The sequence below is a fragment of the Pleurodeles waltl genome, chromosome 11, assembly GCF_031143425.1.
Source record: "Pleurodeles waltl isolate 20211129_DDA chromosome 11, aPleWal1.hap1.20221129, whole genome shotgun sequence".
Taxonomy (NCBI): domain Eukaryota; kingdom Metazoa; phylum Chordata; class Amphibia; order Caudata; family Salamandridae; genus Pleurodeles; species Pleurodeles waltl.
Window position 1 is genome coordinate 30573589 of NC_090450.1, and position 25173 is coordinate 30598761.

The 25173-nt window shown below is 42.6% G+C and overlaps 1 protein-coding gene across 1 annotated transcript in view; it reads left to right on the forward strand.

Annotated features, from left to right (window-relative positions):
* LOC138266545 (cytochrome P450 2J5-like) overlaps positions 1 to 24916 on the forward strand; it is a 96941-nt gene extending 72025 nt beyond the window's left edge. Inside the window, exons 4-5 of the mRNA XM_069215400.1 lie at positions 16420 to 16561; positions 24327 to 24916. Coding sequence (XP_069071501.1) covers positions 16420 to 16561; positions 24327 to 24496 — 312 coding nt within the window. The 3' untranslated portion in view covers positions 24497 to 24916. The remainder of the gene's footprint in view (positions 1 to 16419; positions 16562 to 24326) is intronic.
* Positions 24917 to 25173: the final 257 nt, after the last annotated feature.

Here is a 25173-nt window from a genome sequence, read left to right on the forward strand (position 1 = left end):
TTATCTATGCTCTCGAGCCAACCACTAAATATAATGTTTTACCACCCACCAGAACGTTCACATGTGGGTCATCACACTCATTCAGATTGGCCGTGACCACTCCTTCAACGGTCACCCTGACAATCATGTCTTGGAAATCCTTTACCAATTACTGGTCCTTATCATCATCCACCTCAATGACGCTATTGACTTTTGGACTTTTGTTAGCCCCACTTTGACACAACTTCACAAAGTGACCCATTTTGCCCACTTGTTATCCTTTTGTGTTGTGCTGGAGAATAATTGGAGACCACATTGACATTATAATTCTCTTTAGGCTGTGCCACCAGCTCTTTGAGTGATACTTGTGGCAATTCAATACTTTTTGCTACTCAACCTCTTCAAGAGAGGGATCTCCCATTGTCAGTAATTTCTGCTGAATATGTCTGTCCAGACAATGTTTAGACAATGTTCAATGAACTAGTCCCTGATCAGTTGGTTATGAAATACTTCAAATTGACACTCTGAGCACAATTTCCTCAGCATGTTTATGTAACCATCAACATTCTCATTATGTAATTGTGCTCTTTTAAAACATTTGTGACACACAACTACTAAACTGGGTTGTTTGTCAAATCTTAGGGTCATCAACTTCTTTATGGACCCCTGATATTCATCTAGATCTTTATCCTACCCCCTACCCCAACACAATATCAGGCAAATGCTTGAAAATTTCTCTGCCCTTAAAAAACCTAAAGAGTGTGACAATAAGCACTTTTTCCTCTCAGGTCTGAATCGCGATTCACCTATTGCCCCCAAATATGTGTCAAATCCCTGCAACCATTGTTTCCATGGTACTACAGGATTGCCCTGTAATTCCAGAAATGGAAGTGGAACATTAACCGATTGTATACTAGACACTGTAACAACTCTTCAATCTTTAAAAGAGTGAGCCAAAATTTAAAAGGAGTCCAAAGACAAAATAATTTGAGAAAGCACTCACTTTCTGTTAATTTGTGGCCAACTTTTAAATATTTAAATAATTAATGGCTGTACATGTCATCATTGGTCAAATGATACAATTACAGTAAAGCTCAGTTGTGCGTATCAGAATAGAAAATCTGTTCCTCAAAGTATCACACGTCTGTACTTGTCTGTGTTGAGCTAGTGCCCTGTCATACATCAATGCACTGTACTTGGAATACTTAGCAAGCACATGCTTTAATGATGCACAAGCTGTGCGTGTCAGCGTAGATGAGTAACTGCGATTAAAATAATCAGTTATGACACGCTTTTATGATGCTCAAGCTGTTCGTTTCAACATCAGTAAAGAACTATGCACATAAAAGTCAGCAATGACAAGCTTTTATAGTACATAAGCTGTGTACGTCAGTGTATGTAAAGAACTGTGCAAGTATTAGACAGCAATGTCACACCTAGACAATGGTGTCAGCGTTTGTAAATACTGTCAAGTGATGTGGTGGACAGGTGTGCTGATAATAAAAACAATACTTGAATACTGCATCAAGAGTTACCAAGCAAAAGAAGAAAGAATGCGGGATGCCTGTTGTGAGCGGTGACCTATAGTGAAGATTGCACTCGAGTTGCTAAGCAACAACTGGGAATGCAGGATGCCTCTTGTGCGTCCTATGTACATTGTAAGCGGTGACGTGCATTTAAGGACACGCTCGAGCGAGAGTGCCAGCCTCCATCAGCTTTACGGCCTTAATCTTCACTAAACCTGGATAAATAGAAACCACCCCTATCGCCAACTTCCAACTCCGGCAACGTCAACCGCTGCCATTCTAAAGATGAGGGCCAACAGCATATTGGATCCAGCCTGTGTGCAAAGTTCACAGCATCTTTAAGCTACCACTGCACACTAGTACAATGTTGCGTGGGTTCTCAAGGTGGCTCCAGACCTTTGTCGCCTAATTTATGTGGTACCCTCATGATCTAAACTCGCCAGGTAAGAATAGGTTGCAGGTTTATTCAGAGTGAAAAAGGAGCCAACTCTTGATTCACAGCAGTGCCATCAACTGTCACCTCCAGAACGCCGGACGAGTCAAATGTGGAAAACTACAAACATTCCATTGATACATCACACTCCATTCTTTAACTTATAGGGCACAACAATACATATATATATATATATAAAAACACAGTATATTCAAAGCCTCTGAAGCTCTGAACTATTTGAAAGTCCAGAAATCTTTTACAAAGTGAATTTGAGTTGTAGCATTAAGGACTCCTTATTCATTCATCCGTTTAATATTATCAAATCTATGACAGTGACATTCAAGCTGAGGCAGTTGGAAACCCAGCTGAACTCCTGGTGGTCATCATAAAGCCTCTAATTCCTATATATATCTAAATCCATTCATTACACTCAATGGAGGTGGCCACGATTGTGGAAGGAAGGTGAAATCACAGCTTGGGCACTTTCAATATTGCTAAATATTAGTCAGAATAGAAATGGTGACAAAATTGATGTAATTGTCCCTTCTGTATTTAAAAAAAAGAAATAAGAGAGCTGGACTGGTGCAATGCTGCAAACCACTAGATGTTGCACAGACTCCACACTGTCATCTCAGACACAGGGCTCATAGGATCGTATCGGCGCCACTAGGTGGCAATATCATGGAGCAGCAAATATTCTATACACAGAGTGACTAATATGCCCGCACCGGCCTTTCATCTTGGTTAAATGATGCATTAGTGCCCTATGAAAAGCAGTGCACAACATTATATATATATGAAGATCTCACAAACTGATTTGCCACCTGCCTTGACCCACTAAGTGTTAGAAATGGGGTCTTTGGTTGGCAGTCAGGTTACCCCCTGTCCAAGCAAGGACCCTCACTCTAGTCAGGGTAAAGGAGAATCACCCTCAGTTAACCCCCGCTCACCCCCTTGGTAGCTTGGCACGAGCAGGCAGGCTTAACTTCAGAAGCAATGTGTAAAGTATTTCTACCAACACACACAGTAACTCAGTGAAAACACAACAAAATGACACAACACAAGTTTAGAAAAATAGGAAATACTTATCTAAACAAAACAAGACCAAAAACAACAAAAATCCAATATACACAAGTCAATATATGAATTTTTAAAAGAATAAGAGTCTTAGGCCCTCATTAGGACCCTGGCGGACGGCAGTATTTTGGAGAAAAGTACTGCCAACAGGATGATGGTACTCTTCCCCAAATTATGACATTGGCGGTTTGGCTCAAGCCGAACCACCAATGTACCACTCCATCCACCAGGGCGGTAACAGCCGCCGGGCTGCAGACTTCAGTCTCCAGCCAGGCAGCTGTCACTGTCCCACCCGCCGGATTATGACCCCGCCTACCACCATGGTTTTCGTGGCTTCCTTACCGTCACAAAAACTATGGCAGTAGGCTCTATAAGTGACAGAGAATTCCTTCCCTGTCACTGATAGGGGTCTCTTCCATCCCCCCCTCAGAGTCCTTCCCTACCCTCCCCCTCCCACTCCAGACTCCCCCACGACATTCACGCACATTCATGCACAATCATACACATGCATACACACACTCATACCCACATTCACCCACGCATGCATAAATCCATTCACAGACACATCCACACACACTGGCATACATATATTCACCCATGCATTCAGACAATACAACATACACGCACACTCACAACCATGCAGGCACATGCGCATTCCACATGCCACACACCTGCATGCACGCACACACAAACATACACCCACCGCACACACACACACACAACACCCCCCATCCGCCTTCCTGCCGGAGCACCTTACTTACCTGATTGCAGTGGGTCCTCCAGCTGGAGACGGAAGGGAGTGCTGCTGTCAGCAGCAGCGCCCACCAGCAGAACACCGCCAGGCAGTATCATGGGTCATGATACGGTCTGCGGCAGTCTACTGGCGTGCCACCTTACGACTGTCCTCCGCAATGGCCGCAGCCGGAATTCCACCATCCTCATGGCGGAATTCCGGCTACGGTCATAATAAATCAGATGGTAGGTATCCGCTGCGATGGTGTTTTGGTGGCCGTCGCAGTAGGCGGTCAATACCGCCAATGTTATAATGAGGGCCTTAATCCTTTAGAAAATAGTGAGAATGCTATTATTGCTCAAAATAACCAGGTTAGCGTCAGAAATAAAGGTGCACTAGTGAGCGTGCATCCGAAAAGTCAGCGATCTGTCGATTCCTTACTTGCAAGTGAGGCCGTGCGTCGTTTCCTTCTCCGGTTGGGTCGGCGATGCGTCAATTTTCTCCCTCGTAAGAAAGTGATGTGTCTGTTTCCGGATGGGGCACTTCAGATCTGATTTTCAGGGGGTTTGGGTGCTCTTCTTCTACCCCTTTCTGCCTTTGAAGTAAGCCTACTTCAAAGAAAAGTCTCTCTTGTTTGTAAGGGCCTTCCTTGCCTAGGCCAGGCCCCAGACACACACCAGGGGGTTGGAGACTGCATTGTGTGATGGCAGGCACAGCCCATTCAGGTGTAAGTGACCACTCCTCCCCTCAGCCCAGATGGCCCATCAGGATATGCAGGCTACACCCCAGCTCCCTTTGTGTCACTGTCTAGAGGAGAGGTTTCAATAGCCCAACTGTCAAACTGACCCAGACATGGAACCACAATCAAGCAGAGACACAGACTGGTTTAAGCAAGAAAATGCCTACTTTCCAAAAGTGGCATTTTCAAACACACAGTCTAAAAACCAACTTTACCAAAAGATTTATTTTTAAATTGGGAGTTCAGAGACCCCAAACTCCAACTGTCTATCTGCTCCCAAAGGGAATCTGCGCTTTAATAATATTTAAAGGCCGCCCCCATGTTAACCTATGAGAAAGATAAGCCGTGCAATAGTGACAACTGAATTTGGCAGTATTTCACAGTCAGGACATGTAAAACACATCAGTACATGTTCCACCTCTAACATACACTGCACCCTGCCCATGGGGCTACGTAGGGCCTACCTTAGGGGGTGCTTTACATGTATAAAAAGGAAAGGTTTAAACCTGGCAAGTGGGTACATTTGCCAAGTCAAATTGTCATTTTAAAAATGCACTCACAGACACTGCAGTGTCAGGTCTGAGCCATGTTTACAAGGCTACCTATGTGGGTGGCACAACCAGTGCAGCAGGCCCACTAGTAGCATTTGATTTATGGCCCCTGGGGACCGCTAGTGCACTGTAGTAGGGGCTTACTAGTAAATCAAATATGCCAATCATGGAGAGCCAATTACACATACATTTCATATAGGAGCACTTGCACTTTAGCACTGGTTAGCAGTGGTAAAATGCCCAGAGTATCGAAAACAGCAAATACAGAGTCCAACACACATCAACAACCTGAGAAACAGAGGAAAAACGTTAGGGGAGACCACTCCAAGAAAGCCAAGAGACCTGAATCATTACACTAAATTGTGCAGCAAATTGAAAACTGTGGAATCGTGAATTCTACTGAAGAAGTTACTTGCTCTTACACATGTATCTAGCCCCATCCAAAACTTTTTGCATTTAAAATCTACAATTAAATTTGAGGAATTTGAGGGTTTTTAGATCAAATTTACCCATTCTTAGTGCCACAGTTGGTCTAAAGCGAATAATGCTTCCAAATTTAGGGCCAGATTTACAAGTCCCTTGCACCTCCTTGAGCCACACTAGTGTAAATTTTTTGCACTAATGTGGCGTTAAAGAGGCCATTTTGTCACTCCATATTCACAAAGTGGCACAATGCTAGCATTGTGCCACTTTGTAACCCCTTGCACCACATTATACCTGCACCAGGAATAATGTATGCAGGTAGGGAGGCCGCAACAAATGGCGCACTGATATCTATGAGATTTCACTGTAACTTTCCTTCTGTAATTTTAACATCTGCTCGGGGCAGGCGTTAAAGTGACGGGCCCATGTTGACCCATTGGCCTCCATAGTGCTTTGCTGGAATAACGCCATAATTTACGGCTCTAAACGAGCAAAGCACCAAAATAGCTTCATAAATTATGATGCTATTGTGGAAACAAGCACCATGGTGCGCCATATTCTAAATATGGTGCAACTATGGTGTCATTTGGTGGGGTAGGGACAGTGCAAGAAAAGTTGCGTTTAGGGACCGATGCACCACTTTCTTATAGATCTGGCTCTTAGATTTTTGTCCTGGAACTGAGGAATTTGAGATGACTAATCATTCTTTTAATTTTTAATGCAATAGATTATCTCAGCATTCTGTAATAAGGGAAATGTGGAATCATACTATTGCATTTAAGATTTGCAAATCTGATAAAAGTAGCATATTTATCAATATGTTGTTTTTGATGGCTGTATGATATGTGAGTAGGCATTTGGGGCCACTGCATGAAGCTTAGGGTGACGGTTAGCAGTATTTGTTGCATTAGGGCTCACACACATGTGTGTGTGGGGGGGTATATGTATGAATTTATATGTATAGTTTTATGTATATATGTGTGTATATATATATATATATATATATATATATATATAAGCAAAAAACAAAGGAGAACTGTGGGAAGTTCCCAATTTTAGGTGGAGAGCTGCTCTAGTGAGGAGCACCCTGCAACACCAGCGACACTCTAGATTTGCTCACCTCAAATGTCTGCTTATCTAGCAAAGTCTTTAAGCATAGGATTAGCACAGTGCTATCCTCCCTTGTGTCTGGACAAAGCTATACCCCTCTGAAGAGCTCTAATGAGAGCGAAACACGTGTCAGGGGTTGCTTTACTCATTCCAGGTTGGCTTGGACGGTATTTGACAGGGCACCGTGGGATTCCATGCACCAGTTTATGGAACATCTTCCTAGAGATAAGAGGGAAGACTTTATGGAAATCCTAAATGAAATATTAGTAGTATCTAATCAAGTTATTAGTGCTGCAGCAGACTCTTCCCTATGAGCAGCGCAAGAATGCTGCCATGATGTTGCTCTTAAAAGGCACTCTTGGCTCTGTCTTGCGTCCCTCAAGCCAGAATCGCAGCAGAGGTTATTAAAACTTTCATTCTCTGCTACCACTCTCTTTGGCAACCATACCGATGATGAGATGGCACGGATGAAAGTTGAAATGGACACTCTACAGGCAGTCAGCTTAGAGAGAACAAGGGAACAGAGAAAATCTTTCCGGCTCTACTCATGCCGCTTCCATTCCCTGAGGGTTCAAAACCCTCACTATCAGGAGCACCAGCAAAGCAGTGCATAACAACAGCACCAACAACCCTATCAACCAGACCAAAGAAAGCAGCCTAGAGGGATTTCTACCCAACAGCCTGCTCAAGGAGGCAAGCAAACATCCGGGTCAAAACCCTGACTCACTATTCCTCCCTCTTCTGTTACCCATTCCAGTAGGGGAAAGCATCCAATAGATTCTGGCAGAGTGGCAAACCATAACACAAGATGCCTGGCTTCTGAATATCGTTCGCAATGGATATTGTCTCAGGTTCACCAGTCCTCCACGGTCCATACCTCCATGACCATCCAGTTTCCAATTCACACTGTTAGGATGGGAGGTCAACATCCTTTTAAAAACAATAGACAATGGAACCTGTTTCTCACCAACAATGAGGTACAGGCATTTATTCCAGGTATTTTCTTGTTATGAAGAAAGACAAGAACAAATTCAGACCCATTCTCAACCTAAAAACAGCCAGCAAGTGGATTAGGCAAGAAAACTTCTGGATGCTGCCATTACACCAAATTTATTCCCAATTACACCAGAGGGATTGGCTATGTTCCACCGACCTTCAAGACGCATACTTTCATATTCCAATCACCAGAAAACATCGAAAATTCTTGAGATTCATAGTGGGGCAGGATGATTATCAGTACCAAGTACTTCAATTTGGCCTAAATTCAGCACTAGCACATTCTTCAAGTGCATGGAAGTAGTCCTTGCCTATCTCAGGAGACACACAATATTTGTCTATCCACACCTATCAATACCTACGTGATTGTCTAATCAAGGCGTCCACGTCTCAGGAAGCTCAGCTTCATTTCAATTGGGCTTGCAATCTACTACAAAGGTTAGATCTTCATGTCAACCACAAGTCGTGGTTAAAACCTTATAGTATCTGGGAACTTTCATCAACCCATTATGGGCAAAAGAGGAAAGATGCTTATTGTCCATTGGAAGTGTCATGCTCTCATAAAAGCCTCTCATCAAACGGTGAGAACATTATCCTCCCTCCTCGACTCGATGGCCTTCTGCTTCTTTCTCACACTGAATGGCCATCTCCACTTGCGACTTTCGCAGGAATATCTCAAGGACCAGTGGGATGAACTGACAGGCAATTGCAAATACAGGGTACAATTATCCCTTCATGCAAAGCTGTCCCTTAAATGGTGGTGCTCGCCAAACTACCTACTTCCAGGTATGCCATTTCATCAGGAGATTCCCCCTCAAACCATAGTCACAGATGCCTCACTAAAGGGATGGGGAACCCACATGGATCCAAATCGTGGGCAAGTGGTTGCAGAGTGAATTAACTTACCATTTCAATCTCCTCGAACTGTACACAGTCCATCCGACAATGAAGGCATTTCATCTGTTGTTCAGATCCCATTCCCTGCTTGTTCAGACGGACAGTACAGCAACCATGTACTACCTCAACAAGCAGGGAGGGATGAGGTCCAGGCCGTTGTCACACAAGGCCCAGACGATCTGGAATTGGCTTCTGGCCAGGGACATTGAGATCCTTCCAGTTGTCCAAAATTTTCAAGCATACTTCCTCAGCAGACTCCTGCAAGAAAACCACAAGTGGGTCTTAAACAACAAGATTGTCCAAAACATCTTTCAAAGGTGGGGAACTTCAGCCATCAACTTCCTCGCCACAGCAGAAAAAAGAAAATGCAGAGGTTTCACCTCAAGGTACTTCCAGCCAGGCGCTCACTGGGGAAAGCCCTGTGGATCAACTAGTCTGACAAATTTCTCTACGCTCTTCTGCTGATTCTCCTGATCCCAACAGTCCTCATCAAGTTGTCCCAGTCGAGAACCAAGATGTTCCTCATAGCTCCAGAGTGGCCATGTCAATGGTGGTTCACGGACCTCCTTCACCTGTCTGTCCATCCACATTTCAAACTGCCATGCAGACTAGACGTGGGCTGAGTTCATGGAGTTCTTCTACGCCGAAAAGACTGTGCTGCACTATGCAGAGTTCCGTGAGCGGTGGAGTTTGGGTAACTTTAGCTGTTCGCACTGATTGTCAGCAAAGGAGTTTTTCTCGTGCTGTAAAAGCAGTGAAAATGTCATCACACGGAGCACCAGAGGGCACTAACTACTTTCTGCCACTTGAGTAGATTTTCATCCTCACTCCACGTCACTTTACTGAGTTTTTTGTAATTCTGCACTCCACGCAGAGCACAGAGTGGGGAAAACTCTGTGAACTCCGCCGGTGGAACGAACATTTTAGCCCACCCCCAATGCAGACCAAACCTTCTAACAAAGTTTTGAGGCCAGATGGCACATCCCATTTCTCCTCTTTGAATTTGGTGGCATGGCTCCTGAACTAGAGCAGCACGGATGTTTGAATCTGCAGCAAGACTGCATGGACATCCACAAAGAGGCTAAGTGGCATTCAGCACTTTCTGCATATGCCTACAAATGGAAGAGATTTTGCATATGGTGTTCCTCTAAGAATGTGGACCTTACGTCTTGCTAGTAAGAAGTCATTCGTCCATACCTACTCCATTTGGCAAAATCTGGATTGCAATTCTCTTCTATAGGGGTTCACCTGGCAGTTCTTAGTGCCTGCAGAAACTGTCCTTTATAAACCTCTTTTGTCATGTGAGAAAACTGAGCTGATTGCAGACGCCCCCTAACTTGTTGCCCCCATTTTTCACTTTTTGCTGGTGTTTTCCTAACTGTGATGGTGCCCTAGGTACTGCAAACCAGTCCCAGGGCCTGAGCTCTGTATAAAATAAGTATGCAAATTAGGTTAATTCTAATTGGCTATGTCAACCTATCTAGAAGAGCCTAGTATATGGTAGGGTATATAGGTTTAGGGACCCCACCTTAGGTAGTGCACCCACAGCTGCACTGCTGAGGGGCCCAGGGCCACCTTAAAGGCAGGCCTGCCTTACTGGCTGCTTTTAAATTACAGTGAAAAGCAAATTCGACATGGGAATTAAAAGTAGTTCCAAAGTCTTAAACTACCTTATTTTTGCATATAAGCCACCCCTAAGATGTGCCCTATGAGCCCCTAGGGCTGGGTGCCAAATAACTATAAGCAGGGACCTTATAAAAACTGTTTTGTAAGCCCTGGTGAGGTAAAACAGACAAATTTGTTTTTCCCCTCCCTCTCTGTAGTAAATGGCCCTAAATTAAATTTGTATAAACAAAGTCCCCTTAAGTGTCATATACGTCAAGTTTGGTATCAAATTACTTGTCATAATACATCCCACAACTTAACATTGTTGGATTTAATGTCACTAGCTCAGGTAAAGAGTTTTAAACTCTACCTGAAAAGTTGCCAACTTCAGTCCTGTAGTACCCTTCTCTGGTTGGCCAGCCTCTGGCAGCCTGGCCAGGCTGCCTTGATGAGGTGTGAAGTGGCCTGAGCTGAACACAAAAGGATTAGCCTGGGGAGGAGAACTAATTCAGCAGATGTGGAAGCAGGAAGGGGAGGGTGTTCAAAGGCTAGGAAGGACATTTGGAGCAACCCAGCACCTCCCTCACATCCTGCAACCCCAGACAATTAGGTGCCCTCTTCATCAGATTAGGAAAGGGCAGGAGAGGTGTGTGTGTTTAAGATGTTTAGCCACACCAGTGTGTGGACTCAGCCAGATGTAGTCTTCAAAATTCAGTTTAAGCCATGATGGATTTTTGAAGAATGTCGCTCCCTGGGATTGATTTTTGCCACACTTCCCAGGAAGTGGTCATCACAGGGGGAAGAACCCTGCGCCTGATTGGAGAATCAGGGCCCCCATGTTTTTCACCCTGGTGCAAGGATAAATATGGCAGAGCTGGACCCACACCTCAGATCCCTACAAGGAAGAACATCAGGAGAAGAAGGACTGCCCTGATGGACACCTGACCTGCACCTAGACACTGCACTCTGAAGGCCTGCACCAGCTGCACACTTGGGCTCCACCACAAGAAGGACTTTGAATGGCTTCAACTGGTTCAAGGAGGGGCTCCCTGTTTGCTACAGGTGAAAAATTGCTAACCTGAGTTCCCTGCCTCAGATCCTGAAGAAAGTGATGAGCTGACCACTGTCCAGTGGCCATTTTGGAGTTTGAGCAAGGTGTATTCTGGGAGTTTTAGTCCGCACCCTAAAGGAGCAACTCAGAGCTTCTGGAACCTTGGGGTGAGCTGTTGACTCCAAAAGAACCTTAAAAGACCTTCTGGAAGAAGATCCAGAAGTTTGCAGAAGATTGGAGAACTTTTTGGAAAAAGCTCTATAGAGGTACTGACTGACCCGCCAGGGCATCTCTAGCCGGTTGCCCTCAAACGTGAACTGGCCTGACTTGCAGGTTCGTCCCGCTGAGGAAAATCTCTGAAAAAGAGACTATGTCCATACGTAGAAAGTTGGCCATGACCTCTCGAGCAGTGTATGAGAAGAGGGCTCCAGGGACGTTAGATCAAGACTCAGGTTTGGCCCGGTCAAAGGATTTTCACCTCAAAAAATAGTCTAAGTCCAAACGTAGAAATCTTCCCTGAGGGATCCCATGACACGCATCCGAGGAAGGGCTCTAGGGAGGTCAGGTCAGACTGGTGACTTCGTCCCGCTGAAGAAAATCTTCAAGAAAACGACAAAGGTAAACTTTTGAACGAGGCCTCCAGCTTGCTGTAGCCGAGCAGGGCTCCAACTCGGTCGGCCTCAAACTTTGGCTTTGCCCCGGTCAAGGTGTGACCAGTTGACCAGACTGGCGCTTTTTGTTTGTAGGCGCTAAAAAACACTAAGGGCCTCATTCTCACCCTGGCGGTAATTACCGCCAGGGCGGAGGTTGGCGGTAGCACCGCCAACAGGCTGGCGGTGCTCCGCCGGGCATTCTGACCGCGGCGGTACAGCCGCGGCCAGAAGCGGAAAGCCGGTGGGGTACCGCCGACTTTCCGCTGCCCGTCTGAATCCTCCATGGCGGCGGAGCGCGCTCCGCCGCCATGGGGATTCAGACACCCCCTACCGCCATCCTGTTCATGGCGGCTCTCCCGCCATGAACAGGATGGCGGTAGGGGGTGCCGCAGGGGCCCCCGTAAGAGGGCCCTGCAAAGTATTTCAGTGTCTGCTTTGCAGACACTGAAATACGCGACGGGTGCAACTGCACCCGTCGCACCTTCCCACTCCGCCGGCTCAATTCTGAGCCGGCATCCTAGTGGGAAGGTTGATTTGCCCTGGGCTGGCGGGCGGCCTTTTGGCGGCCGCCCGCCAGCCCAGGGCAAATGTCAGAATCACCGCCGCGGTCTTTCGACCGCGGTGTGGTGTTCTGACAGCGGTACCTTGGCGGACGGCCTCCGCCGTCCGCCAAGGTCAGAATGACCGCCTAATTCTTTAAAAATTCATGTCTCCGGTTCCCCTTATCAGATTTATTCATTTTGATATCATTTTAAAGATAAAAATATAATCTATTTTTATAAATTGTTATTGGATTTTTATTGTGTTTTGTGTTTTACTTATTTACTGTTTTGTGGTTTTTAAATGCTTTACACACTTGTCTCCTAAGTTAAGCCTTGTCGCTCGTTGCCAAGCTACCAAGGGTTGAGCTGGGTTTAATTTATTGAGACCTAACTGGACCTAAGTGGAGGTTAGTGGTTTATTGCTAAGTGTAGGTACTTACCGGCCCTTACTAATAATCCACTTTCCAACAAGTCAAATCCCTGTAATCAAGGATTTTCTTGAAGGGTTTAAGGTTTTCCCTCCCATTAGGTGTCCTCCCTGGCAGCTTAACATATTACTTTTACGTCTTATGCAGAATCCCTTTGAGCTTATTCACAAAGCCTCCCTGCAACATCATTCTTGGAAAACAGTTTTCCTTGTAGCAATAACATCAGCTTGTTGGGTTAGCGAGATCCAAGTGCTTTGTTCTCACAAACCATACACAGTTTTCCACTCAAGCAAAGTCGTCATGAGGACTCACACACATGTCCTTCCCAAAGTTATTTTGGACTTTCATGTCATTTAAACCATCTCTTCACCAACATTCTTTCAGAATCCCTCTACTCCAGCTGAAAGAACTATTCATTCCCTGGAGGTAAACAGAGGTTTGAAATTCTGTCTCGATAAGACAAGGGGCAGCTGCAGAGCGAACAAGCCATTTCCAAGCAATCCATTTCCAGATCTCCTGATGAATAGGTTCTTGCATTCTCTTGTGCTACCAAAAAGCTAACAATACACTATCAGCTAAATCTAAAGCACACTCCATTAGAGGTAAAGTGGCTACTGCTGAAACTTTCCAAACAAATGTGCCAGCTGCTACCTGGCAAGTCTTGGGGTGATCTGTCCAAAGGGGGTCCTAGAAAAAGGGGGGTCCCCAAACATGTTTTCCCCATTCACTTTTCCATATGGATTTTGAGAAGCAATAGTGCGAAAACTACTAAACGGAATTTACCAAACTTGGAAGGAACAAACTTTTTTTGTTTCAGTGTAATTCCGTTCAGTAGTTTTTGAGAAATTATTGGGAAGACAAATTTGTTTATCTAAGGACACAAAGTATTTGCGTCCCCACCTGATTTTGTGCAGAGACCTGATTGGCTGATAACACTTCAACAACATAAGCTGTTGAACAGTTGTCAGCCATCTTGGGACTTGGCTGAAGCTGAGTACACAATAAGAAGTAGAAAAAAAAAAGAAAAGTGGCCAGGGTTAGTTCTGGTAGAGGGGTCCGAAAGGGACCCCGCAGGTCTAAAAACATTTTTTTTATTTTATGAGCGTTGACGCTGTGTAGCTGCGGATCTGCAGTACTTTTTTTTTTAAACAAAGCTTGGTCTCCGGTGCTTGGTTACTCTAAATCCCCCAGGTAGGCCAAGTCCTGGGGGCTCATGAATATTAAATGCCCTAGGGACTGCCACCTCCCCATGGTGTGTTAATATGTGGGGGGCCACCCAGGAGCCTCCCGCTGCCCCAGGGACCACTACCTTCCCGGGGCATTTAGGTATTAATAAGCGGGGCCTATGGCCCGCCCATACCTCAGAGAGCACCACCCCCCAGGGTGCAAAATGCAATTTATTTGTGGGGGGCCGCATGGCCCCCGCTGCCCCAGGGACTATTACCCACTGGGGTAACTCTGTATTTGGAGCGGGTGTGCCCCCCCCACATCCTGGGGATCACCAACCCCGGGGCAAATCTTAAAAAAAAAAAAAAGGGGTGGCCATGGAACCCCCAAGCCCCAGGGACCACCACCCCCTAGGGCTATGTTCACTTTGGAGGGGGCCACGAGACCCTTTTCTTGGAGACACATATGGCCCTGGGGACGACCACCTGCTGACCTTCACACTGAACTTTGGGAGTTCGAGTCCACACTGAACTTTGGGGGTTCGAGTCCAGTGGGACTCATATACCTCTTTTTTTAATAAAAAAGTAATATTATATATTTTTTTAAATTAATAAATACATTTTGTATCTTAAATCACACACAAATATCTCATTCTAAGCCTAAAAAAACGTTGTCTCTTTCGCTCTCTTTCCTTCTCTCTTTCAATCAATTTCTCCCACTCACGCAACCTCTAAGACACTTTTGCACCCACTCACAGACCCACTCAGACACTCACAAACCCACTTACATAACCAATGACACCCTCATGCACCCACTCAAAGACCCACGCACACACTGACGCACCCACAAAAACACTGATGTACACACTCTCACACCCAGACAGACAATCTAACAGCCGCTCTCACCCACAGATACACCCTCTCACCCTATTTTCACACCCAGAGAAGCTGCAGTGATCTCTTGCTGCAGACCAGGTCTTGTGGGCAAATTACCCTGTGCAAGGGTGAAGGACGTACACTGTGCAAGGTTAGGTGCTTAGAGGGGGTTGGCATCAGGGCCTGGCCAGATACCAGGCCCTGTGGCCAACTGTTGCAGGGCTCAGCCGAAGGCCATGCATGGCAGTGGTTAGATTAACATATAGTAATTCAAATTACTGTATGTTAAAAAAAGACATAGAAATTCACTGAAAAAAACAAAGGTTACTGGGACATTATAGTTAGGAATAGAATTTTAAAAAATCATAGAAATTCACTTATAAAACCATAGGTTACAGGGAAGGTATAATTAGGCTCACATTTTAAATGTACCAAACATAGAAATTCACCAGTTATAGTTAGAGTTACCTCAAGTAACTATAATTCATGGCCTAAGATAACTATAACTTGCACCTTTACCATGCACTGTTAATTATCCCACAAATTACATAACATCATTGATAGTATCAATGTAATATTTGCAGTAAAAGTTTTGTCGAAACAAGAGTGCATGGAGGGGGAGCAGGTTATAGTTATCTTAGGCCACGAGTTATAGTTACTTGAGGTAAGTCTAATTATAACTGGTGAATTTCTATGGTGTGATACGTTTAAAATGTGAGCCTAACTATAACTTTCCTGTAACCTTTGTTTTTTTAAGTAAATTTCTATGGTTTTTTTAATTCTATTTCCCAAAGATAACATCCGTGTCACCTTTGTTTTTTTCAGTGAATACACACACACACACACACACACACACACATATTTAGACATACCATGGATTTGTATCTGCTTTTTTAACTAATGATTTTATTGTATTGTATTCACAAAGCTCATTATGAAAGCAGGTCCTCCTTACATGAGCAAATAGAATGATTAAAAGTACCTGGTGTTCAGAAAAGGTGACATTCCAGAATGTAACCATGTGGAATATTACCATGTGGGTAAAACAATTTACAAGTGCAATGAAACGTAATCAAATATAAGAGCTGATGTCTTCAGCCTTCCTAATGTCAACCCTGTGCTCCTCAGTTTAACACATTTTCGCTAACAAGTGCACATGTTTAAAGAGGCTGAAAAGTAATCCTGGAAAAGTCTGTTTTACTAATCGTAATTGGTCATTGAATGCAATATAATGAATATCTCTGAGTTTCACATTTCCGAAACATGTAAAGCATAATATGGTTAAAATTACCCCACTGTTTAAGAGGAAAACAAGAACCTCAAAGACTTCACTGAAAATGTCATTCAATATCCTAATCCCTAAATACCACCACAAGTGAGGTAGCCCAGTGCAGGTTGTATTTCATCACAAGTTCTTCCAAGTCTTTGTGAACCAGAGTCTGACATAGATTTGTTTCCTTGTTCAACAATCATTAATATGAAATGGCCTAGGCTAAAATTCATAAACAAAGTGTACAAGGCTTACAATAACAAATTTAACATTTTCTTCTTTTTGTATGCATTTTGCCATATGGTAGACAGCTGTGCGTTGTTTTTTTTTTTACTATAACAAACTTCTCATTTTTTACTTGCAGGGCACATACATAGTATGTAATTTGTACTCTTTGCTAAATGACTCTGACTACTGGCTGACACCTAATCAGTTTAATCCAGGACATTTCCTTGACACGGAGGGGAGATTTGTGAGAAATGAGGCATTCATGCCATTTGCTGCAGGTAAGCCTTGTTACTTTCCACACCACATTCTTCTTTTACATATGAAGTATTACCACTCATAAACACCTGTAAAGGAATGCAACTGGGCAAATAATATTCACTCAATCATTTTCACCCATCTGTCTCTAATTGGTGGTCTTAGTCTGTCTCCATAAGAAGTGCACCATGCCAGATGTAGGTCTGAGCCCTTGGCCTCAGGGAAACAAGCTGCACCTCACTGATAGGAAACAGTAAGGTCAAAATGCAAGTTGGTTTGCACGTATTGCTTTGGAGATTGGGCAGTCTATACATTTGTTAAGTAGGGTTGCTTTTTATCTGTATGGTTGATTCCCTGAGTACTATCAAAAAAGAAATGTAATATGATAGAATGGAATATTTCCTAGAGGAATCTACAGTGATTGGAATACCCATCCAATTACATTTTTTATTGTCCCTTCAATAGCAGAAGAATTGGATTGAAAGTCCAACCTCAGAACATGTAATATAATTATTGACCATTATCTCTAAGTGGACAAAGATACAAGGGATTTTGTCTTTGACTGACAATTGACAATCAATTTTAAAAATCATTCACTGCTTTCTAAATTAACATTTGAAATGTAAAAAAAATACCTAAAAACTTGTTTAGCTTTTGAAGAAAGCGGGTTGTTTAATTATCTGATTTATCCTTTATTTAATATGTTAAGTTTTAACATTTAAAGTGGTGATTCTAATTTCACAAAACGATTTATAGATACTTAGATGTGCAACACAGTGTCCCAAATTCTTTGTGCGTTAGACTTTTCTGAGTAAAAAAACAACTGAGAAAGTTTGCAAAAGGAAATCTAAGTATTGTTTTTTTAAATTTTGGAATTGTAAAACTTAAGAAAAAAATGTCCTTGAACAACTATTAGAACATTAACAAAAGGTGCAAGTTCAAATACATTCCATAAAAGGTATCTATGACCTTTAGGAATTCTTGAATTGTTTCAGACAAAAGATACAAATACCCTTTTTAAGTCTAAAAATGTTTCCTTTGTTTATTTAATAAGTTACAGTAGCCTGATTGCTCACTCATTGTCTTCATTACTTTGATTCCAGTTCTTTCTGTTCCTATTTCCTACATTTTGAGACACACAGTCTCAACACAGGCATCCTTACAAGTTAAATGATTGCTTTCAAGAAAGACTTTCTGACTCATGCAATAGAACTTATTCTTTCTTCTTTCATATTTCATAATTCTTTGTTCTACTCTTTTCACTTCCTATAATACCCAATCATGACATGAAAAGTTTACAATATATGGAGGGTGGGGGGATAGGACACCACTGATATCACTGAATGACACAGGTGATCATCTATCTATCTATCTATCTATCTATCTATCTATCTATCTATCTATCTATCTATCTATCTATCTATCTATCTATCTATCTATCTATCTATCTATCTATCTATCTATCTATCTATCTATTTAATCATTTATATATTTATATATGCCATGCAGCCCCCCTCCATCTATTCAATGTTGTCATGAGACGGTGGAGGGCCCCTGGGGTCCAAGAGGACCACCTCTTTAAATAATTTTCTAGTCTCTGGGACCCAGGGGATCCAAAAGACACCCCTGTTATTTTTTAAATATATTGCCCCAGAGAGGTGGTGGTAGCCGGGGCATATGGGATCTTGTGGCCCCTGGCATACTTTTTATACATAACATCAAGGAGGTGGTGGTCCACTGGCTCCTATTAATTATATTGTATGTTGCCCCAGGGAGGTGGCGGACCCAGATGTGCAGGGGTTGGGTGGCCCCCAGCATACCTTATAAGTATAGCCCCAGGAAGTGGTCTCTGGGGGATTGTAAAAACCGCAGGAGGTGGGCCCCATGCAAACTTCCTCCTATTTTGAGTCCACAGTGCCCCCGGGACCTGGCCCACAGAGGGGCCAAAGCATTTACTAATGCAGGGATTTGTGTGTTTTTTTTTTTTTAATCATGGCGAAATCTGCGTACCCAGCCACAGATTTCTCTATGATATAAAAAAAAAATACTTTTAAGCCTTAGGCGGAAGGGTTCCAGGGGGACCCCTGGACCAAGGCTAGGCAGTTAGGGTATATATACCCTGCCCCCTTTTATTTTTCTTTATGTTTTTTTTCTGGAACCCTGCTGAAGCTAAGTCCTAAAACCTCCCCCAACACTTTTTTTTTTTTAAATGTTGGCAGCCAATCATATCTCAGCAGGAGATCTCCCAGGATCCGCAGTCCTAGATTTCCAAATTTCTTTTCCCTTTAATATCACAAAAACTGCTGATTGGATTTACACAAAATTTTTAAAAAAGGCGCTCTGTGGACCAAAATCCACCTTTTTGCCAGTTTTGGTGTAATTCCATCCAGCGGTTGGGGCTGCAGGAGTGTCTAAAGTGTCTAGTAGAATTAACAATGGAAACACAATTTTTGACCCCCCCACACCCTTTTCTAGGGCCCTGCTTGATAGAACATCTCAACACTTTCCATGCAAAACACAACCCAACTTGACATTTTTTTGGAAAAGTTTGTGAAGATTCATAAAATGGTGCTGAAGATATAGGCAATTCTCCAAAAACACTTTTTCTATGTAAACTAGTCTTAACTATAACTACCTACTGGAGACCAGTATATATATATATATATATATATATATATATATATATATACTGTATATATATATATATATATATATATATATATATATATATATTTATAAAATCACTGAAAAAAACAAAGGTTACAGGGATGTTATAGCTAGGCTCACATTTTAAACATAAAGAGCCATCGAAATTCAGCTATAATTGCTATTTCAAGTAAGTATAACTTATGCCCGAAGGTAACTATAAATCGCACCCCCGCCATGCTCAGGTATCTCATCAATAATTTTACTGCAAATGTTAAAGTAACTTCAAAGGTGTGATAAAAGATGTTATGAGTGCTGTAATATCTGAGGCAATTAGCAGTGCCTGGTGAGGGCACAAGTTACAGTTACCTTAGGGCGAAAGTTATAGTTACTTGAAATAACTTAAACTATAACAGCTGAATTTCTAAGGTTTTGTGCATCTAAACCCCTAAGCCCCTAAGGCAACTATAACTTGTACCTGTGCATTGCACAGCTAATTACTCCACATGGTATATCATTGCTGAGATCTTGTGTGGCAACTTAGATATTATAATTGCAACATTTGCAATAAAGTTATTGATAAGAAAACTATTCATGGCAAGGGCGCGAGTCATAGCTACCTTAGAGGGGGAGCTATGGTTACTTGAAAGGGCTCTAACTATAACTGCTGAATTTCTGTGGTTTTGTACGAGTAAATTCATAACTCATATTCGAGGACCCTGATGCGGGGAAAAGCAAGGCCCTGATTGGCGAACCACAAAGTGACCGAAAAGTTTACTGTCACCATTTTTTTTGTCGCATCGGCTGAAGAGGTGGGAAAGTAAGAGTGCAAAAACATATGAGAGGTCAGGATACAGGTATCTTGACCACATAGGACACACATGGGCAAAAATTTGCACAATTTTATTTTTTTTGTCTGATGCACAGATCCACGAATCCATGGACCTGTGGATCCTCGGAACTGAAGAAAAAAAAAAAAACACCCACTGCAACCAACCTCATTCTGTGCATGGCATGGCATGCAGGAGGGTAGGCCGCTGAGTCTGGCCATTGGCCAGGCCCTTCTGCCAACCCCCACTGCACACAGTTGAAGGCTGTGCATGTTGCTGATGATATTTGCTTATGCGCATGCTAAGAAATCATAGAAATCCACCAAAAAAACAAAGGTTAGAGAGACAATATAGTTAGGGATTCTGCAGGTATAGCTATGATTAGTTCAAGTGGCTATAACTCGCACCCTAAGGTAACTATAGCTCGCACCTTCGCCATGCACATCTAATTACTCCACATATTACATAATTGCTGACATCTTCTGTGGCATCTTGACATCATCACTGCAACATTTGCAATACCTTTATTGATGAGAAATCTGTACCACCTTCTGCATCCAGACTCATGCTATTATTCTTTGCAAGGGCCACAGGGCCCCCTGCAATTGCGGGGACCAACTCTTCCGCAGAATATTTCTAAAATTTTATGCAGGAGCTGCATGCCCTGAACCCCCAACCACTGCAGTCCCAGGGCCCTCCACCTTCCCGAGGAAAATGTTAAAAAAAAGGGAATACGTGCTGGACCCCACTCTGACCTGGGGACCACCACCTCTGCACTAATCACCCAACAAAATATGGCATTCAGGACATCCTTGATAACATCATTGATAGTATCAATGTAATATTTGCAGTAAAGTTTTTGATGGAAAAAACTGCATTATATATATATATATATATATATATATATATATATATATATATATATATATATCAGGAAAAAAGAAGGTAACCCAACATTCTGACCTCTCTGAAAGCCAGAATCTGTTTTGAGAATGAATTAATGGGAAGGAAGTAATTTCACCTAATTTAAAATAATTTTGTAAGGAGGACAGAGCAGTTAATTAATTCAATCATGTAGCAGATGTGATTTCTATAACAGAATCCTGTGCTGGCAACCAGGAAAGTGAAACCCGATTCAGGTTTCGAATGCAGATGTTTGCAGTGCTCCCAAACTTAGGGGATGACCACATGAAGAAAGATGTGAACCAAGAATTTATTCATAAATAAAAGGTTTAAGGTATTTTTGGTACCGCCACATCAAGTCAATGCCAAGGGATTCACTACTCATTGCCTATTTCAAGTAGAACTTTAAAAAAAAATCCCATAAAAAAATCTAGGATAAGGAAGGGATGACCGGTGCCAGGAGAACATCCCTGAAGTGCACATCATTCACTAGGTTTTTCTAATGACATAAAAACTGATAAGGAAGGCTTTCTAAAAGACTGAACATCTAAGACAATAGCCTCTGAACATCCTAGCTTCTGGAGCCCAGCCATATCAATTTGTAGACCATCAGAAAATCTTTTTGTGGATGGAGTTAGAGGCACTGGGGCACCAAGTTCAAAAGCAGATGACTTGGCGAATCTACTGCTAACTTCAGAAGGAGAGGAAACCATGGACATCTAGGCCAGTAGGGAGCCAGCTGGATTACTGACACTTTCATTGGCATCCACAGGAGAATGGGAATCAAAGAAAATGCGTCTAACAGGTCAGGAGGGTGGCATGGAGCATTTTCTGCCTACTCTCCCTCTCTCTGAATCTTTGAGCAAAACAGAGGAAGTAGAACATTGTTCTTGGATGCAAAAAGGTATATTGTTGGCTTACACAATTTCTGACAATTTAAGCAAAACACAAGTCTAGTAAGTCTAAAGTTTACAAGGGAAGGACATTTTCTGCACTAGAATACAAAGCAGGTGCTATCCTCCTAGATGAGCATATAAAGTTCCTGCTTGATGGTTTTACATGCCTGGGCCAATTGATTGTCTGTCCTCACTACGACAGCTTGACCAGAAATTAGCATGTGTAAAGCTACAAGTCCCTTTGATATTAATGTCAGCTCACTCTGATTGGAAGATTGATTGGTTTCCTCTGGTAACTACAGAGCCTGTGCTGCGTTTTTCACAAGAGGTACTCGGCTCCCTCAAAAGCTGGCATGTGTTGTAATTACAAGTGGAAGCAGAGGATCAGGTAGCACATCTGACCATATATGATCGTACAGTAGCCAACAGGCAAAGTCAGTTCTGAATTCCTGAGTGACTAGAATCAGAGCTTCATAGCTTTTTTTTTCTAGGTGGCTATTACACACTAAAAAAACAGACCCACATTTTTCTATAAAGTCAAGCCCAATGAACTACTGCTTTTATGGCAGCCTACGATTTCTGAACTCTCTGCCACACAGTTATTACCTTTTCAAATTAAAGAACTGTTAAACGGAGGTATTGAGGAGCTTGTGCCCTTTGTAATTCAAAGTGACCTCATCCCCATTGAGTCTGAATTCAAGCTCAATGAATTGTTAAACTCCTGTCACAGCTGAAGATGACATTTTCCCATATTCAATTGTCACCAAAAGTCCTGGAGACGTTTGCACAAACTAGACATCTCTTGCATTGCCTTAGAAATAGAGACACAGATTAGCCAATCGCCAATATATGGGAAGAGTAAAAACCTACTTCATACAATTTTGTGGCAACTGGAGCCACTAACTTGGTGAACTCTCTAGGAGAGGTGCCAACGCAAAAGGCAGATGTTAGAATTTGTAATGTTTATCTTTTACCTCAAATCATGGAAAAGTTTGGGAACTAGGATGTATCATAATGCATTATGTGCATTGTTGAGATCAAGCAGAGCAACCAAGTCACCTGTTTTGACAAAAGAAATGATGGACTGAGGAGACATCATATTGAAGGATTCCTAAATAATCAAATAATTGATGTATTTTAGGTCTTTGGTTAGTCTGCATGAGGGTGCATATTACTCTAATTTTGCCTCTGGCAGTGGGAAAACTTGTCTTTTTATAAGGGATAGTTAATCCCTGTGTCATTTACAACTAAACAGAAACTGCTTTAGAAAAATACTTCCATTTACTTTCTTACCTTTAAATGATGGCATACATCTGTCAAAGAACTCTCTACATGCCTAACTGTCTCCTCCAGCATTTATGGGTCCTGTCTGCTTGAGTCTGGCACCTTGCACCAATCAGGATCCCCACCAAAATCTCAATGCAGACAGACTCTGTAAACCTCAAACCAAGCCTGTCTTGCCCTTCCTCCTGGGAAACACCCACACGATTTACCCAGAGGTGGGGATGGTAGCTCAAATCATTTGGGCATGTGTTAGTTTGCCCTGTGTTTACCTGCTAAAACATTAAAGCTGAATTACAGCTTGTGCTGCTTTAGTTCACTCCAGGCTACTCTGTGACATGAGAAACTTAGGCCCAAATTTAAAAAAGTGGCCCTGCAATATTTGAAGTGCCACTTTTCTTGTGCCCCCCTTAGTGCCCCCCTATCACCACCATGTGTGCACTATATTTAACATACGGCACCCCATGGTACTGGTTAGGTACAATAGCGCCATATTTGTTTACGCTATTGTTGTACTTTGCAGGATTAGCACCAAAAATGTTGCCGCTAATCCTGCAAAGTACAAAGAGGCCTATTATAAATAATAGTGTGCCTCCTTTTAACGCCTGCTCTGTGCAGGCATTAAAAATAGTCGCCAAAAATGATGCAGTGGAATCTGGTAGATTCTACTGCACCATGTTTGCGGTCCTCCTAACGGGGAAACGCCCCCCTTGCATACATTATACCTAGCACAGGAATAATGTGGCGCAAAGAGTTACACAGCGGCCCAACTCATGCATTGCACCACTTTGTGAATCTGGCGTGGCAAATTATGCTTCATCGCGCCACATTAGCGTGATAAAAAATGGCACTAATGTGGCGCAAGGAGGCGCTAGGCCTTCTTAAATCTGGGCCTTATTTTTCATCTGTACATCCCAGACAGTGATGTGGCTCCCGTTTCTTTTCAACATAGCTGCCCTTGTGATGTCAATGATTTAACTAGTAGAATATACATAGATGTGTTCCTATTTTGTAGCACTGATAGTACTCAGACATGCTACTTTGAGTAAATACGCTTTCTAACTAAAGAAGAAACATCTATGTTCTTGAACTATATCGTAGTATACTATATTACACTAATTCTGTCAGATAACATGAATCAGTGCATACAATAAACATAATGTAATATATAATGTGGTATAAAACATTATTATAAATAAATGACACCCACTCTCCAACTTTTCTTCATCCAGGACCTCGTGCGTGTATCGGGGAGCAGCTGGCCAAGACTGAAATCTTCCTCTTCTTCACAAGCCTTCTCCGTGCCTTCACCTTCAGGCTACCCGAAGGGGTTAAGAAGGTCTACATGAAAAGGGGTGCACTGTTGCCTCTACCATATGAGATCTGTGCTGTTCCCCGCTAGAGAGTGAGCTTCCCATAAAATACCCTTAATTCAGGAATACTACTCGTACATCAGAACTATTCTTCTGTCTCGATATATCATCTTTAAAGCTTTTATGAAATATTTCCTTGTAACCAGAAAAAATTCTAGCATTCACTAAAAATGGTTGGTGACACTCAAGCATTAGCAAATTATTTTTAAGGCCTAATGTATATGTTTAAGTTGATGTTTACCATTTTGTCAAATGTTTCCCATTTATTGTTCAATAAGTGTAACTGTCTCAATGTCTCAAATCATCTAACATCTAGTAAGAGAAGTTAATAACTTTGTTGAATAAAGTTTGGTTTGATTAGGTTTATAAGAAACTGTTTTACCAAGTTATTTTATCACCAAGAAACCATACAAGCATAGTTTATGAATAAATAGGTACCAAGAATAGGACTCGGTGTCTTGAAGGTAGTTCTGTAATTCTGTAATACTCGTTCTCTATGAATTCATAAATGTGTTAATATCTGTCAGAGTCACCAGATCCTCGGGGTCTGCACACGTTCCCAACAGGTCCACCACTGAACAGCTCCAAGACTCTGATAGATAAATCACAGAGGCTAAGAGAGTTCAGGAGGGGAAGAGGGGATTAGGAAGGGAACAGCTGGGAAGGAGACCTGTAGTAAGAAAAAGGTTAAAACACACAATATGAA